At 40.3% G+C, this 16,218-nt stretch overlaps 1 protein-coding gene across 3 annotated transcripts in view; it reads right to left on the bottom strand.

Moving 5' to 3' along the window:
- Positions 1–16,218, bottom strand: part of LOC130835846 (ATP-binding cassette sub-family C member 4-like) — a 154,527-nt gene that overhangs the window by 27,125 nt on the left and 111,184 nt on the right. Inside the window, exons 26-29 of one of the 3 annotated variants that reach the window (XM_057707710.1) lie at positions 14,942–15,097; positions 3,353–3,442; positions 2,034–2,206; positions 1,504–1,609 (exon numbers count right to left, since the gene is read on the bottom strand). In XM_057707710.1, coding sequence (XP_057563693.1) covers positions 1,504–1,609; positions 2,034–2,206; positions 3,353–3,442; positions 14,942–15,097 — 525 coding nt within the window. Of the gene's footprint in view, positions 1–1,503; positions 1,610–2,033; positions 2,207–2,305; positions 2,445–3,352; positions 3,443–14,941; positions 15,098–16,218 lie in introns of those variants that run through there. The other 2 variants (XM_057707711.1, XM_057707712.1) reach the window with 2 other exon arrangements.

Here is a 16,218-nt window from a genome sequence, read left to right on the forward strand (position 1 = left end):
GTCTTTTTGCTGTGCGCGGGCTTTCTTTTAGCTGCGGTGAGTGGGGGCTACTCTTCGTTGTGGTGCGCGGGCTCCTCATTGCTGTGGCTTCTCTTGTGGTGGAGCACAGGCTCTAGGGGCGTGGGCTTCAGTAGTTGCAGCACATGGGCTCAATAGTTGTGGCTCAGGGGCTCTAAAGCGCAGGCTCAATAGTTGTGGCTCATGGGCTTAGTTGCTCCACGGCATGTGGGATCTTCCTGTAGCAAGGATCAAATCCATGTCCCCTGCATTGGCAGGTGGATTCTTAACCACTGCACCACCTAGGAAGCCCCTCCTTATCATTTTATAAAGCCACATCCTAACATTTATGGAAGTTCAGAAAACAACAGAAGGAAACGACAAAGAGGAAAAACAGAGAGAAAAGGAAGGGAGGGAGGAAGGAAGGAAATAAAGCTAAGGAAGGAAATATTAAATTACTAAGGAAGAAAGAGCCAATCAAACCTGGAAGGAAAACACTAGATGGATGCCCAGAAGCCAAAGCTTAGAGCCTACTGCATGTGCCTGGATCTATTGTATAAGAGACTTGCTAGTTGTTTGTCTGTTGTCTCTCAGCCCCTAATCTACCTCTCTTTCTACACTCTCATCTGTGATGCAGAGGCTAGTCTCTGCAAATCACATTTCAGAGGCTCTTTGTCAAGTCTCCTTTGTTAGGTTCTGTCAGTAGGGGGCACTAGAGGGAGACCAAAGGTGGGAATCAGAGCTAATGTTCTACACGGTTTCAGCTGCTCCTGCAGCATCACCTCAGCTCCCAGCTTCTATCAGCACGTGGTGAACTGGCCTCATCGTGCTCCCTCACAAATATGGCCAGCAACTGGGCAGTGACCTCTCCTTGAAAGTCTGAGTACTGACCCTATCAGGCCTCTCTTCTGAGTACGAAGGTCTGAAGATCTGTCTTAGAACATGGTAACTGCCTGCTAAAATTATTACCCCAGTGTTTCATTTTTCTAGCCCTTCAATTCCTATGTAACAAATTTCCTATACTAAATCCTTTCTGTTGCAATATTTTGTTTTTCTCCATAGGTCCTTTCTTCTCATGCACTCCCCTTTGGCAGCAACAGCTGAAAAATTCTGCAACCTTAGCCAACAAACCTCCTGGCAGTCTAAATGAAAGGCTAACTTTTTGATTAAGGGAATCCAAAAATACTGAAACAACTTTGACACAGTGAAAATGACCATGTTCTATGTCTCTGAAATATGAAGCCATAAAGCAGATTTGAAAAATTTTCATGGTGACCACCTTTTAAAAAATGACAATTCAAATAAACTTTCAACATGAAATGACTGGATATATTATTTAATAGCACATTCTGAATTATTCAAGTACCTGAATTATTGTCAGCAATGAGAGGAGAAACAAGAGAAAATTAACTTATTGGAGGTTACTATCAAGTTTTACAAGGAAGGATGAGTTGAAAAATTGAACATAAATGGAAACAATTGAAATTCCACAGGGGAGGGTCTTACCATTATCCTGTCGCTGTCAATAACAGTGCTCAACCTGTGTGTGATGGTCAGCACAGTGCACTGGGCAAATTTCTCATGGATTTTTGTCTGTATTAACTTATCAGTTCTGGAATCAAAGAATTTGATTTAGTTCAGTAAAGACAGGAAAAGTAGGCTCAAGATGTAAAAATATACAATGATATTTTTATAATGTTTTTTAAAACACAATCTTCTCCTAAAAAACTAAGTATAAAAAGTTTACTTAGAGATGTACTGTTTTTTATAAAACAATGGAAAATAATCTTCCCTGGAAATTGCTTGAAACTATTAGGAGCTGGATTTAGGAATCTAGCTCTCTTAGGATGCCTCATAACAACATTAACACCATGTAAAATGTTTTGATTTCTTCCTTTATTCTTTGGAATTAATATTAGTAAGAGATTCTTTGGGGCAAAGAGAGCACTTAGAAACATTTCTCAGCATCACTAATTGTTTTCCATTTACCACATTTAAAATTCAGATTACGGGTTTCATGAACCTCAGCTCCATACCTTGGATCCACGTGTGCTGTGGTTTTACCAATAATTAATATCTGATTTTTCCTGAGAATAGCCCTGGCAAGGCACACCAGCTGTCTCTGTCCAACACTCAAGTTCGATCCTGATTCTGCTAATTCAGTATTCATTTTACCAGGAAGACTTTCGATGGCTTCTTTAAGTTGTACCTGTGGATAGAGAAAAAGTGACATTTTCCTAAACAAATCACTACTAAAGTAGACAAGCCTCTTAGACATTAGAGCTTTGAAGTCCTCAGGACTTCTTACATATCTTACGTGTCCAGCAAGGTGATGGGGAGAGCTCATTCCAATCAGCATTCACTGAGAAAGATGGTAGAGTCAACTCAGGACAGAAAGATCTCAGTGTCTCCCATCCCTGCCACATGACATCCACCAGAAACCCCACCTAGGGATTAATTAAGGAAGTCTCTCAAAAAATGAAGCTATTTCTCCCAATGTGGTTTAAACAGAAAAGTTAAAAGGATCTTCAAGGTTGAGTCAAGTTTCCCACAGTACATTTTGCATAGGAGTTGGTATGCTAAAGGGAAACTCTAAAAAAAATTATTGCAGGAAGTATGGTTCTCTAAACATATAATCTTATCAGCACTTTACCATTTTGGAAGGCCTAAAAGCTTAAAAATATATGAATTCAAACAATGGCAAACTGCACCTCATACATTAGTAATCCTGGAGCCTATTCTGGTGATGGTTCTTTCCCTAGTTTAATCCTATAAATAATGGACCAGCCAAGTGCATTTTCTTCAATGTCATAAATATCTTACAGTAAATGAAAATTCATGAAAAACAGGACATAGCATAATATCTTATTTCCTCAAGACTATGGGTATAGGTGGTGTTTATATTAATCTAACTTCATAAAATAGTAATCATAAGATTTCAAAAACAACCAACTTTTAACTGCCAAAGATAATCTAAACGTACATTAGGTGGTAGGGTTCAGTTCAGTGAATATTTGTTAGGGAGAAACATGACAGAACAAGAACCAAACTTGGGCTATGCTTGAAGTTAAAGAACAAAGAGTCAATAGACTTCAGATTAAGAGATTAACAGATTGATGAGTGATGGCCAATAAGTAAGCACACAGAATTACAACGTCAAATAACAAAACATCAAGTGTGAGTGGGCAATGTTTTCATGGTATCCTAAATGCTGGAGCACTTCTATGAATGTGATCCTGAATTGTGCTCCTGATGGAGTCCAATCCTGAGAAAGGGGAATTCTGAGTTAGGATTAAATATATGTGTACATACACATACACTGATGCGGATAAGTTAATTACATTGAATAAGTTACCTCTTCTAAGGCATTCCACAGTTCCTCATCCATATGCTCCTTAAAGGGATCCAGATTTTTCCTCACTGTTCCAGTGAATAAAACAGTTTCCTAAATAGTGCAAAATAGGGAATGTTATTACTGTAGCCTCTTTTCATTTTATTCCAAAGCTTACAGAACAGAATTAAAATATGAAAATTCAAAATTCACTGTAATCATCAATAATAAGGTTGCAAATGCCTGTTTACAAAACAGTATTTCTAAAATAATTTTCTATTGTACAAAGTGTGCTTGAAAATATGTTCCAGACCACTGAACAGTAACAAAGTGCTAAAGTGTGTTGTCTTAAGGAAAACACTGAAAAACAGAAAAAGATTTGAATTTTTAAAAATGCCTTCCTGGTAATACCTTCTTAATCAAAAAAAAAAAAAAAAAAAAAAAAAGAGAGAGAGAGAGACAGCGAGAGAGACTATAATTATTTAAGGAACTTTACATCAAGAGAGCCGGATAAATGATCAATCCTGGTGTGATACTGGGAAATACCAACAGTGTGATTAGTTGAGGTTTGTGCCTCAAAGCAAAACTGTTAATTATTTTCACATTTGCACTGAAGTAGGCTATTTTCTCTGTTGGTAAAACAGTCTTTTGGGATCTGGAATCGCTCCCCATGTGTGAATGGAACATCTCCTCATGTGCAAAGAGAATGTCAACTACTGGGCCTGCGGCACCTCTGTTCACGAACAGATCACCTCTGGTTCTGCATCAGCTGATCCCCACGTGCTCTCACCTGTGTAATCCTGGTGGATTACATGCCTCACAGAACATCATTACTAACTACAAGGCCAGGATAACCTGAAACCCACTGTGACCTGCATCATGTAACATTATTTTAATTTAAACAGCTCTTCCTATTCATCCACTTAAGGAGGAGCCCCAAGTAAATTACTCTGGAAATATACACCTTTTTGGGTTGCAAGAGAGAATCTTGTACATAAGCTCATGTAGGCCATTTAAGTTTCCTTCTGGAAGGTTCTAGTAACCCAGGCCACAAGGTTATCAGAGAAGAGCCCAATTGGCTCCTTTCAGTGAAGGGGGTAGAACAAGGGGATGCTCACATGTGGGAACAAGAGGAAATCTGACTCTCCCACACGTGCCTGGAAAGTGCTCAAGGGAATCACCAGCCTCCAATCCCACCTGGCCTGGGGGCTGGACTGCTCCTCCTTACTTCACAAAAGCCTACAGACATTTCTTTTCTCTGCTCATGAAGAAGATTGATACTCAGACAACCTCCAGTATCTTCTTTCCCTATTGTCTTAGTTTAAGTCTGGTGAGAGAGAAATGAATGCAGAAGACACATGGCGTACCACCAAAAAAGATGTACCCCTAAGCAAAATCCAAAATTAAAAATATATTATACAGGGAATGTCATTTGCACAAAGTTGATTAAGTGGCTGATACCCAAAAGCACTGAAAATCACTGGTCATATGATGTTTCAAAATGATTAGTGAGTTGAACTGAAAAATCCAGAGACTCAAATTAAAGGCTTCTCTTAAAACTACTGAATTTAGCATCAAAGACTAAACAGCCATCTAAGCAATGGTAAGAGTTCCTGGTCAAGGGAATAACCATCGTTCTACTCCAGATTTTGATAAAAACATCTTACTTTTTGTAATGATCAACTCTAATATTCCAACACGCCAGGCAATTTCTCACCCTTTAGCTGTTTCCATGAATGAGGTTTACACAAAGGATGTGGCCAGGCGAGCCGAGGCTGGTCCCCACTATTCCTCTCTCTCCTCTGACTCTCCTCCACCTTCTCTCCAAGGCTCTAAATCATGTGCAGGATTCTACTCTGGGGCCCAAAATGAGAGACTCCTTGAGGACTCATTTTTGAGGCGATAAAGGGCCTGAAAGAGGCCAGGTTAAGGAAATGGCTTTGAGCCCAACTGGGAGAAGTGAGGTAGGGTCTCTGCTTATAATGACAAGAACGTTTCTTTGCCCATCATTGCTGATGTTACCTGAACATTTTTTCTTTCAGCTTCCTCTCAAAGAGCAAATTCACAGCAAATTCACACCCCATGAGAGGTCTAGGGTTTGATAAAGTGTCCTCCTGGTTTTCAAAGTATACCTAGAGAGGCATTACCTGAGCTAATCTATGGAAAAAATTAAATTGCTTTGTTTTCAAAAGGTGGACATTTCTTCCTTTTTTAAGCAATGATTAGCACAATTGGGAGCGGCAGTTTCTGGGGTTCAAGAGAACAGGCACAGGGACCCCATTTAAAGTTCACTCACCGATTTCATAATCAGGGTCTCTCTCTATTGTTGCTTCCCTCACCTTTTTCTCTTTAGGAAACTCCTTGAAGCAGATGAAGCTTGACAGAGACTAAGGGACTAAAATGGGATTTTTTGCAGAGAGGAGTCCCTCACTTCTGAGCCCCTGACCAGCGCCTGCAGCTGCTTCAGGCTGAACATTAATCAGAGCCCTCAGACACTCTGCAGGCCTTAAGGAGGTTCTGCTAATTATCACCAAACACTGCTGAGTGTCATAAAAAGAAAAAAAAAAGTTTAGGTTTAAACATTTCACACTGCAATAAGGGTCCCCACTTAAGTCTCTACTGTCAGTCTAAAGGGGTATATTGGACAAGTACATGTGTTTATTTGGCAGTACTAAATGGAAGAACATATAGTTTAGTAAATAAGAATATTTCTCCGTTATGACATGCCAAATATATATTTCAAAATCAGTAAAATGTTAATGAAAACTTTTTTAATGAAAAGAATGTTTTATTAAAACTTTTTGAATAAAAAGAATACTTTATTAAAACAGAAGCCAGCAGGTGATTGTGAACAATGTGTGTTTTAACATGTCGTTGTGTTTTATGTTGATGTTCATTTTGGTTTCTACTCATTCTACTTTCATCCACTTGCCAAATAAGAGACCATTATATTATCTTCAAAAGGTAACAAACGTGCTCACAGTAGACACGCACTGCAAGGGCAGATAAGGGTCAAATTATTATTTCTGATAAATACTATTTCAAGTATCCACCTCCAAGCAATGACGTTAATAAACTAATCTTCTAAATAAGTGTTGTACAAATGTTTAACTAGAGGACACTTCAGTGTAAAAATTTCTGATAGGACACACAATCTTCATGTAAATATACACTAAATTTATTGGCCAAAGTATATTTTTCTGAAGGTACACAATTAAACCCATTTAATAAGAGTTAGCTGGCACAGCAGACTCAGGAAAACAAATGCTCTTATTCAATGTAATATTTTAAATGGAGCATTAGTTTCAAAGCTGCTTTTCATCATGGTTTAAAGTTCACACTTTTAAAATTTAATCCTTTGTGCTATATGCAGTAGTAATTTTTTCTTTTGTTATTAACAGAACACAAATTCATATTATGCATGTGACCCAAAAATGGCCACTCTGAATCAGAGCATTCAGTGATAATCCCTCAACGCAACTGTAAGACTGGAAAGTGCAGTCTTACTAGACCTTTTGAATAGGCTACTGGAAGACAAGACTCTCATCTTAAAAAGAAACTCTACTCACTAATTTTCAGATGCTTAAAACAACCTGGGATCAAGGCAAAAACCATACATGTGGTTACAAAGGAAGCAGATAAAGCATGACACTTTGCCCTAATCGTTTAAGTCCTACACCAGGAAACTGTCCTCTACTAAAATATATCTTTCCTCAAGAGTAGCTACTACTTCTGTTTCCTCTAGTCCAAAGAGCTATGTTCTCATTTCTAATCTGGGGACCTTATTTAGGGGTAGCTAGTATCTCTGCTTCAAGAATGAGTGAATCACCTGAAGCAGCTTTAAATCTTGGTTTCCTTCTTTTTAAAAAAATTCCTGTAGCCTCTGAATGAACCGATTATCATCCATATTCAAAAGAAAAGAAATTCTTTTTTCTTTATTGGCAAACAGTAAGTCCCATTAAGTCCCCTTTCAGGGGCTCCAGAGAGCAGTTCCACGGGATTTAATGAAGACTTCAGTGTCAGAAACAATGGCTGACTACATTAGGCTAGAATCCAGTTGTATTTCTTTACTAGCAATAGCACAGCCACCTCCTCTCTCTTTGAGTTTTGTTCTCAACAAGAAAAAAAGGGAAAGAAAACCAGGTAACCAGAGAGGCGTCTTAAAGAGACAGCTCTGGTTCACCTTCAACCTACTAAAGAAAACGCAGGGAGTGGAAATACCAAAAGAGCAGACTGGGATGTTTAAAAAATACCTAGCTTTTGCTTTGATTGAAAGCAAAAACAAAACCAAAAAATAAAAATAAAAAGAAAACTATAAAAAATGAATCTGTTTAATGATGATAAAGATAAAGTCTGTTTATCTGTGCAAACCCTTGGGCTGTAATCATTAATACTGAATTTGCATGGAACCCCTCTTCAACTGGAAACATCTTCTTTGTGCCAACAGGATAAGGTGTTCTAGGTGTAGAGAATCATACAAAGAAGTTTTAAAATCCATTTTTCCCAGATCCTTTCAGATAAGCAAGCTACTCCCTGAATATAATCTCACCTTAGTGTTCTTTCTGGGGAACATACATAACTACTTAAGCTCCTGAGCACAAAGGATGGATATGCTTCAGCTACCTGTTCTGTTTAAAGAAATTACCTAGGAAGTGTTCATTTTTTTGCTTATTCCTGAAATTCTGAACACAAATTGAGGAGTGCCTTCTTTTTTTATGTTTTGTATGTTTTTTTATTTGTTCCACGTGGGGTTTGAACCGTCACTTGCCTGAACTCTGGATTTTTTCTGATCCCACCACAAGGAGCCCTAAATCAGATAATGTGAGAAATTGGGAATGAAGACCCCTCATACTGAAACAGGAGGGAAGAGGGCAGGGCACAACCTTTAAAAGATGACATAGCCATAGGACATGACAAAAACTGGTTAGAACCAACTAGGTCCAAGATGGAGAATATTCGACTTCCAGTGTGCCTTGAGCCTCATTATACACTCATTGTAATATATTAGCATATGCTAAATGACACACCCACCAGCTCCATGACAGTTCTGAGGTCAACCATAAAAGGTCAAAAAGTGGGCAGTGGCCCAATTGCTGGAGATCTCCACCCCTTCCCCAAAATAGTTGGAATAACTGTCCTGCTCATTAGCCTATGAAATTACTCAGCCCATAAAAAATAACCACGCCATATTTTGGGGCCTCTATGTTCCTGGCGAATTTAAGGTTCTTGCCTTGTCTTGAAAGAATTCAGTGAGAAACGAAACGATAGGTAAGAAGTGGATTTATTTAGAGAGAAACACAGTCCACAGACAATGTGAGCCATCTCAGAAGGCAAGAGGCCCCCAGAGGAGCAACTAAGCCCATGTGCCACAACTATTGAGCCTTTGCTCTAAAGCCTGTGAGCTGCAACTACTGAAGCCTGTGAGCCTAGAGCCTGTGCTCCACAACAAGAGAAGCCACCAAAATGCCTCGGGATCAACCCACGTGTCTGTGTAAACTTCTTTGTAGCGGTTCTTCGTGTCTTCTAGTGGCTCCAGGCCCTTGAGGCCAGAGGGCTGGAACCCTCCCAGGGCCCAGTCGATCATCTGTTCTGCACCTGGATGGCCTGGGCAGTGCCGCTCTCGTTGCCATGGCACACCGGGAACAGCATCCCGCTCGGCTGCTGCCCACCTGCAGGACTTCGTAGACAGCCTTGCAGTACGTGGGCTGCTCGTTGTAGGTGGCCTGGTGCAACGCACTGTAGAAGGAGCTCAGCGGCATCAGCTTCTCCACACACACCACTGAGAACTTGCCGTCTCTGAAACCCGTGACCCAACGGATTCCTTCTGCTGCTCAGCTCTGGCCCGTCATCCACCAAGACACAATGTGGCCTGGCCACCAGGAGAAGCCCTGCAGCTGCCCCCACACCAGCTCCTCAGTGCCACACCCCTGGCGGTCTTCCTACGTCAGTTCATCATCAGCTGCTTTGGCGGCATTTTTGTCCCTGGCGTCAGCCCCCATGGCCTCAGATGTGGTGGCCACAGTGGGGGATGTGGGGTCGATGGGCGGCTACACAGCGGGACCACGGGCCTCCTCCACCTCTTGAGACTCAGCGGACCCTGGTTTTTTTCAACAGCCTTCATACTAGCTCAGGTGTGGGAAGTGCCTTCTTAAGACTATAGTGTTTGTTTTTGAAAGTTCCCCCCAGGACTCCAGGACTGATGGTCTATGTCACCACTCCCCTGCCTCTGGTTCCTACCCAGATCCTTGATGCTATCACATCTCCCTCAATTCTGACCTGCTCATGGTGGGGTCAGTAGTGAAGGGTATGAGCCTGGGAGAGAGAGAGAGACCACCCCGGAAGCTCGCTGCTGCTCCCAGGATCACAGGGAGCCAGGAAAGATGAGGGGGGCCTGGCCCACCTAAGCGGGGCAACTCAAAGAAACAGCACTGGGCTCCCCCTCTGCAGGGTCTGCTCCCAGCTTCCTAGGTTCCCTAAACCAGGGTGTTGAGACACAAGTATCACTGTTTCCTACTCGTTCATGGGGAAGAGGGATGTAAGCTTTCTGCACTTAGAGAAGTAACTTCAAGTAACCACAGTAACAGTCTTTCTCCACCTCTGCAGCCAGCAAGACATTGTAAAGAGAAAGCGCTCTTGGCTGGGGAGGGATAAGATTTTGAGTATCTTTTCCTGACACTTATTAGCCCATAACATATAAGTGAATAAACCCGTTTCTAAATTGATATTGTCTTTCAAATGAGGCACATAACACTAGAAGAAATGTCTTCTGGGTTTGCTCTATACTTACTCACTTTTGTTATGGTTTGGGGAATTCTTTTAAGTTGGGTGGTCGAAAAAAATAGGGAAAATAGCTAATGAGAACATCATTCACCTCAACAACATATATTGAAAAAAAGTTAAATTTGGAGTCAGACAGTTCTAAGTTCTGATTCTAACACTCATTAGCTATTAGACTCAGGGTCAGTTATTAATTTCCTGAAGCCTCAGTTGCCTTGCTGGAAAATGGGGCTCACCTTGCAGGGCTGCTGGGAGAAACGGAAGCTCCTGGTGTGATGCTAACACGGACCAGGAGCCCAGCCCAACAGGGGACAGTGAGGGGTGGGGTTTGCCAAACTGCAGGTGTAGCCGATGGATCATGAAATCAACTTTGTGCCCCATGACCATCATTTTGTCTTTTATATGAACTAGAATAGAATGGATATTATAGAAAATATCAGAGTGCAGAACACAGAGTAAGAGTAACATTGTTTTGTGAAACTTTTGTTCGCGTGCATGTGCGTGTGTGTGTGTGGACCCGAAATCACGATACGAAGCAGTTCTACTGTGCACCATAGTCAACAGCGTTCTGAAGTTCCCAGCAGAGTGATTAGCGGCTCAGGGTCTGGAGCTGCGAATCTGCTTAAATTAAATTTGAATCTGGGCTCTGCCGCTTACTTGAGAGGTGGGTTACGCTCACAGTGCCTCAGTTTTTAAATGTGTCAGATGAGGATAACGAGAGAATTGTGAGGATTAAGGGGGAGATGGTAGGGAAAGAGGCTAAAATTTGTTAAGGATTCTGCAAATGTTAGGAATTATTATTAATACTTGTGTAACTTGTCAGGGCCTGCAACAAGCACTAGAACAATAAAAATGAGAGACACAAGCCCTGTCCTCAAGGAGAGAAAGAAAATAGTTGAGAACGTGGGGAGGGCTGAGAAAAATGCTAGAGGTCCTTGTGGGGGACTGAAAAGTACAAATGGTGGTGCAGGGTGGTGGTCAGGAAAGAAGTTGGTGGGAGGGGAGCCAGAAATCAAAAGAACACAAAGGTGATGTTCTCTCCTCTTGTTTCTGGTAGAAAATGTTACATATATTTCTGTTACACCTTTCCCAAAAACTCTTATTGTGGTTTTTTGTCTGTTTTTCTTTACTCTTTAAATTTATATAAACAATGTGGTTTATGTTATTAGCAATAACTGTAAAGAAAATCACCAAAGACCACAAAAACATGAACAGAAATTAAAGAGCAAAGCCGGTCCAGAACATGCTACTTTTTTCCTTAAGTAGAAATAGTCCCTGAAAGGCCAGTGCCCCAGTTCTTAAGAATAATAATAATTACTGCTGACCTAGCATTCCCAAGGACGAGGCATGGGACACAAACATTTTCTCATCCAGTTACAGCCTCACAACAAATCTGTGCGGCACTTATACCTCCAACCTGGTTTAAGGATGAGGACACTGAAGCTTGGAAGCCGACTGACCTCATCAAGGCCCCACAGTCGCATGAGGCAGAGCAGGAATAAAAATGTGCACCATGTTGACACTCAGTGTACACTCTGTCTGGCTGCCTGGCTGCCTCCTGAATGATTTCATGCTACCCTTTACAAAAAACACTCTCTCTTGAATGAACCAACATTGAACCTTGGAGACAAAGTCGTATAAAGTGAAAAAATAAACATTCTGTTTACAATGGTTGGTGATCTTTATCTACAAGGATACAACTTAGCATTGTTTTGTAAGCACACTAAGTGTGTACATAGAGCAGGCTCAAAAGTAGAGCAGAAACCGATGGAACAGAACCTAAACCTGGTGATGTCAAGGTATGTGTAGCCTTTGCTCAGATGTGCTTCCAAGATGTCCCGGGCAGAGCCAAGAATCATCCAACATTGTTTATAGAGTTCTTTTATGTGCATAATAAACAACCTTTTCTTATTAAGACGCATTAAAGGGAACACAGGGTACTTTGCTAGTTCCTTTCATCCAAGGATATGAAAGGACTTTATAGAGACGCTCGTTACTTCTGCTAACTAGTCTCAATTGGCCATGTCAGGAATGGGTACAATCAAAACTTAAAAATTGGAATTTAAACTCACTTTTTTTCTATTGTAATCACTAAGTCATGAATTTAATAGCCAGAGGGAATCTTCAAATATAAGGATTGTATGTGCTGAAAATTCCTTCCCATTTTTCCTGAAAGAAATTATCTTAAAAATTTTTTTTGTTTTAAATTGTGGTAAAATACACATAACATAAAATTTATTACCACATCCATTTTTAAGTGCACAGTTCAGTGGTATTAAATGCATTGTTGTACAGCCATCATCACCATCCAGCCACAGAACTCCTTTCACCCTACAAAACTGAAACTCTGTACTCATTAAACAACAGCTCCCCACTCCCCAGTACCCCCAGTTCCTGGAAACCACCATTCTACTTCCTGCCTCCATGAATTTAATAACTATATACTTCTTGTAAGTAGAATCATATAGTATAGGGTTGGCTAAAAAGTTTGTTTGGGTTTTCCATATCTTATAGTAAAACCCAAATAAACTTTTTGGCCAACCCAATGTTTGTGCTTCATGACTGGCTTATTTCACTTAGCACAAGGTTCATCTGTGTTGTCGCATGTGTCAGAATTTCCTTCCTTTTTAAGGCTGAATAATATTCCATTGTGTATATATATGTACTGCATTTTGGTAATTCATTCATCTGTCAGTGGGCCTTTGGGTTGCTTCTACACTTTTGCTATTGTAATTGATGCTGCTATGAACATGCATGTACAGGTATCTCTTCAAGACCCAGCTGTCAATTCTTTTGGGTTTATACCCTAAAGCTGAATTGCTAGATCATACAATAATTCTATTTTTAACTTTTTTGAGGAAGCTCTATCCTGTTTTCCACAATGACTGTACCATTTAACATTCCTACCAACAATGGACAAAGATTCCAATTTCTCCTACATCCTCACCAATTCTAGTTTTTTTTTCCCCAATAGTAGACATACTGAGGGGTGTGAAGTGGTATCTCATTGTGATCTGAAATGATTATCTTGATGTCAAATGTACTTAGAGTAATTCCAGTTATTTTAAAGGCCAGGGGTGGGTAGCAACAGCTGTACTCAGTCGTAAGACACAAGTCCACATCCTCCTTCCCTTTGGGTGCCATGTCCTATATGCTTCCTAATGTCAACTACAATTGGCACTTGCCATTGGCGTGTGCCATCTCCCTCTACAAAGGTTAAATCTTGTGCTGCTGTAGCTGCTGACTGTCAGCGCCCCCTGAAAGGTGTTCAGGGTGGAGAGCTGAAATGAGGCGCTCTGTGCTCTGGGAAAAACTGGCAGAACAGGTCATTAGATAGTTATATATTTTCAGGAGCCAACTTTATGGGCCCGATTCTTGCATCGCCTCATATCTAGAAAAACACTAAAATCCTTCATGGTGACGACTGCTCCTTGTGACTAGCAGTAACCTTCTGTAAACAATACGTGCTTGATTGCATGTTTTTCCCTTTCACCAAACCACATAAATACTGAGCTTCCCCCCTGCCTCTTTGGAACAATTTTTCAGAGCTATCTGGGATGCTGTCTCCCGGGCTGCAGTCCTAATTTTGCCCCAAATAAAACTTAACTCGCAACTCTCACGTTGTGCATTTTTTTAAAGTTGACACTAATAAACAGGCATTTCAGGGTACATCATACCCACATTCCAGGAAGCACATTTGCCTAGCTCTTTTTCTCTCCTCTCCTCTCTCTGATTCTCATCTCAATAGCGTTTTTTTCCCCTCACATTCCCTTGATGGCCAGATGATTGTAGAGTATAAAAACAAACAAACAAAAACAAGAAAAAGAAAACCCAAATTAAAACAAAACAAAATCAGTAAGTCTGTCAAAGCAGAGAGCAGGATGGAAGATGTGAGGCCCCAGGCCTGTGGGCACCGGGCCTATGTTGCCCTTGGCTATTTAACTGGAGAAAGTAATTTTTCAATAAATATTCTTTCAGTTTATGTTGAGTGGATGAACCAGAAGGAATGACAGGAGCTTCTACTGTGCATATAATCCAATCTCCAAAACACTCCCTGAAAGTCATACTTCTTTAAGAAAAAGAACAAAGGAGAACAGAATCAGAGCCCAGGAAGAGATGGTCAATTCAATGCTCCACCATCACAGCAACCACGTACTGGATCTACGTGAAGCACTCCACACACGCGGACCTATTTAGTCCTCATAACAGCTCGAGGGGTTGCACTATTAGCTGCCTTGTAAGGGAGAGAAAACTGAGGTGCACAGAGATGGAATTCCGAGTCCCGTGTTCTTCCTCAGTATTCTGCACTGCCTCCCTGGTTAAAATCATTTACTAATGGTTGAATTCTAAAAGTGTCTCCAAAGCATCTATACATCCTATAACTCTCAAAGCCCCAAAGTTTCACAGAAAGCCCACTCTGGAGATGAACAGCTTTGAAAAGGTAGCTTTATTTCCTACAGCAAAAGTCCATCATTAAGACACTTAAAATTTATGTTTCCATATAGAAGCCTCCCGAGTGCTAAACAAACCATTTGTCTTTTTGTCTTCAGAATTATGTGATTATTGGTGGATAAAACTGTAGCACCTAGGGAAGTTTGAGCTCAGAAACCCATTGAGGTAAGTTATTAATTCACACTCACACACAAAACAAATGAATGAACACACAAACAAACCCTGTAATCTGATAAAAAATATCTGGTGAAAATACCTGCTGTTAAAATTATGCTCTACTGGGGGAAAAGGATCAACTCTTTCATTCAAGGGAAACAAATCAAAAGCAATTAAACTTAGGTGCCCTTATAAAAAGAAAATGTGAGAATGCTCTGACGTGCATACCTGAGGTATAACTGATATTTTCTTCCTTAAATCATGAAGTCCAATATTGGCTGAGGAGATATTATCAATCCAAGTTAGACCTTTGGGTTCTGCCAATCTAAGAAGGGCAGAGATGAGGGAACTTTTTCCAGCTCCTGTTCTTCCCACAATGCCAACCTGTAAAGAGATCCAGGAGGGATCAAGAATTAATATGCAACAAATCTAGGAGAAACACCGTTGTCAAAGATGAATTTTAAAACCATTATATACAGTGTAGTCTTTTATGTTTCTCAACCATGGCACTGTTGACACTTTGGACCAGATAATTTACTATGGGGGCGTGGGGGCCTGTCCGGTATATTGTAGGATGTTTAGCAGTATCTCTGGACTCTACTCATTAGATGTCAGAAACACCCCCACATTGTGGCAACCAGAACTGTCAGACATTGACAAATGTCCCCTGGTTGAGACTCTGGTCCAAAGAAGAGTTAAAAATAACAGAATCAACCTACTGGCAGTGAAAAGCCCGCAGTCTCCTAAGTGGTCCATAAGAAGTAGGTGTTTAAATTAGCTTTATTCCTAGTGTCTGGGTGTTTTGACCTTAAGAATTATGTAGATAATTTTACAGAAATGTCAATAAGTCAAGTCAGAAGTGTTATATATAAACAAGGATTCATTTTCTGAGTTTTACTATTTAAGAGGAATTATGGTGGTAGAGAAACTAAACCACATTCATATGTTAAATATTATAATTATGTTCTGTCTTGAAAGGAAGCATCTTAAAATTGTAAAATGCAGTTCTCAGTGTCTCATGGGCGGTAACCAGTAGACAAAATACACATAATAAGGTCGACAACAAAGCACAAATAACGTTTGCTATTTATATGGGACCATTCATCTGAGCAGTTCAAAAGGCATTTTACCAATTAACACAATTGCTCCTTGGGAAAGATACCTGTCAAGTATCATGAAAACCAAAGCAGAGAGAAACTGAAGTGCATTAACAATAAGATCAAAGAATCAATCTAATGCAGGTAAAATGCTAGTCAGGAATGAAACTGCATTGTAAAAACTGGCTTTCAGTTGTATGCATTCAAAAATGTATGCAGAAAATGGCTTTATTTATTTATTTACCAATGAGCTTCCCAAGAAAGGATTTTGTCTCTATTTAGGAATCTGGACTTGATGAGGAATGTGAGACATGCTTTCAATCATTTGTAAATTAATTCAGTAAATTTTAAAAACTCTTGGCTTTAAACAGAGAAAAAAGAAATCTTTCTGAGCACTGATAATAGGCT

This window comes from Hippopotamus amphibius, chromosome 14 (assembly GCF_030028045.1).
Source record: "Hippopotamus amphibius kiboko isolate mHipAmp2 chromosome 14, mHipAmp2.hap2, whole genome shotgun sequence".
Taxonomy (NCBI): domain Eukaryota; kingdom Metazoa; phylum Chordata; class Mammalia; order Artiodactyla; family Hippopotamidae; genus Hippopotamus; species Hippopotamus amphibius.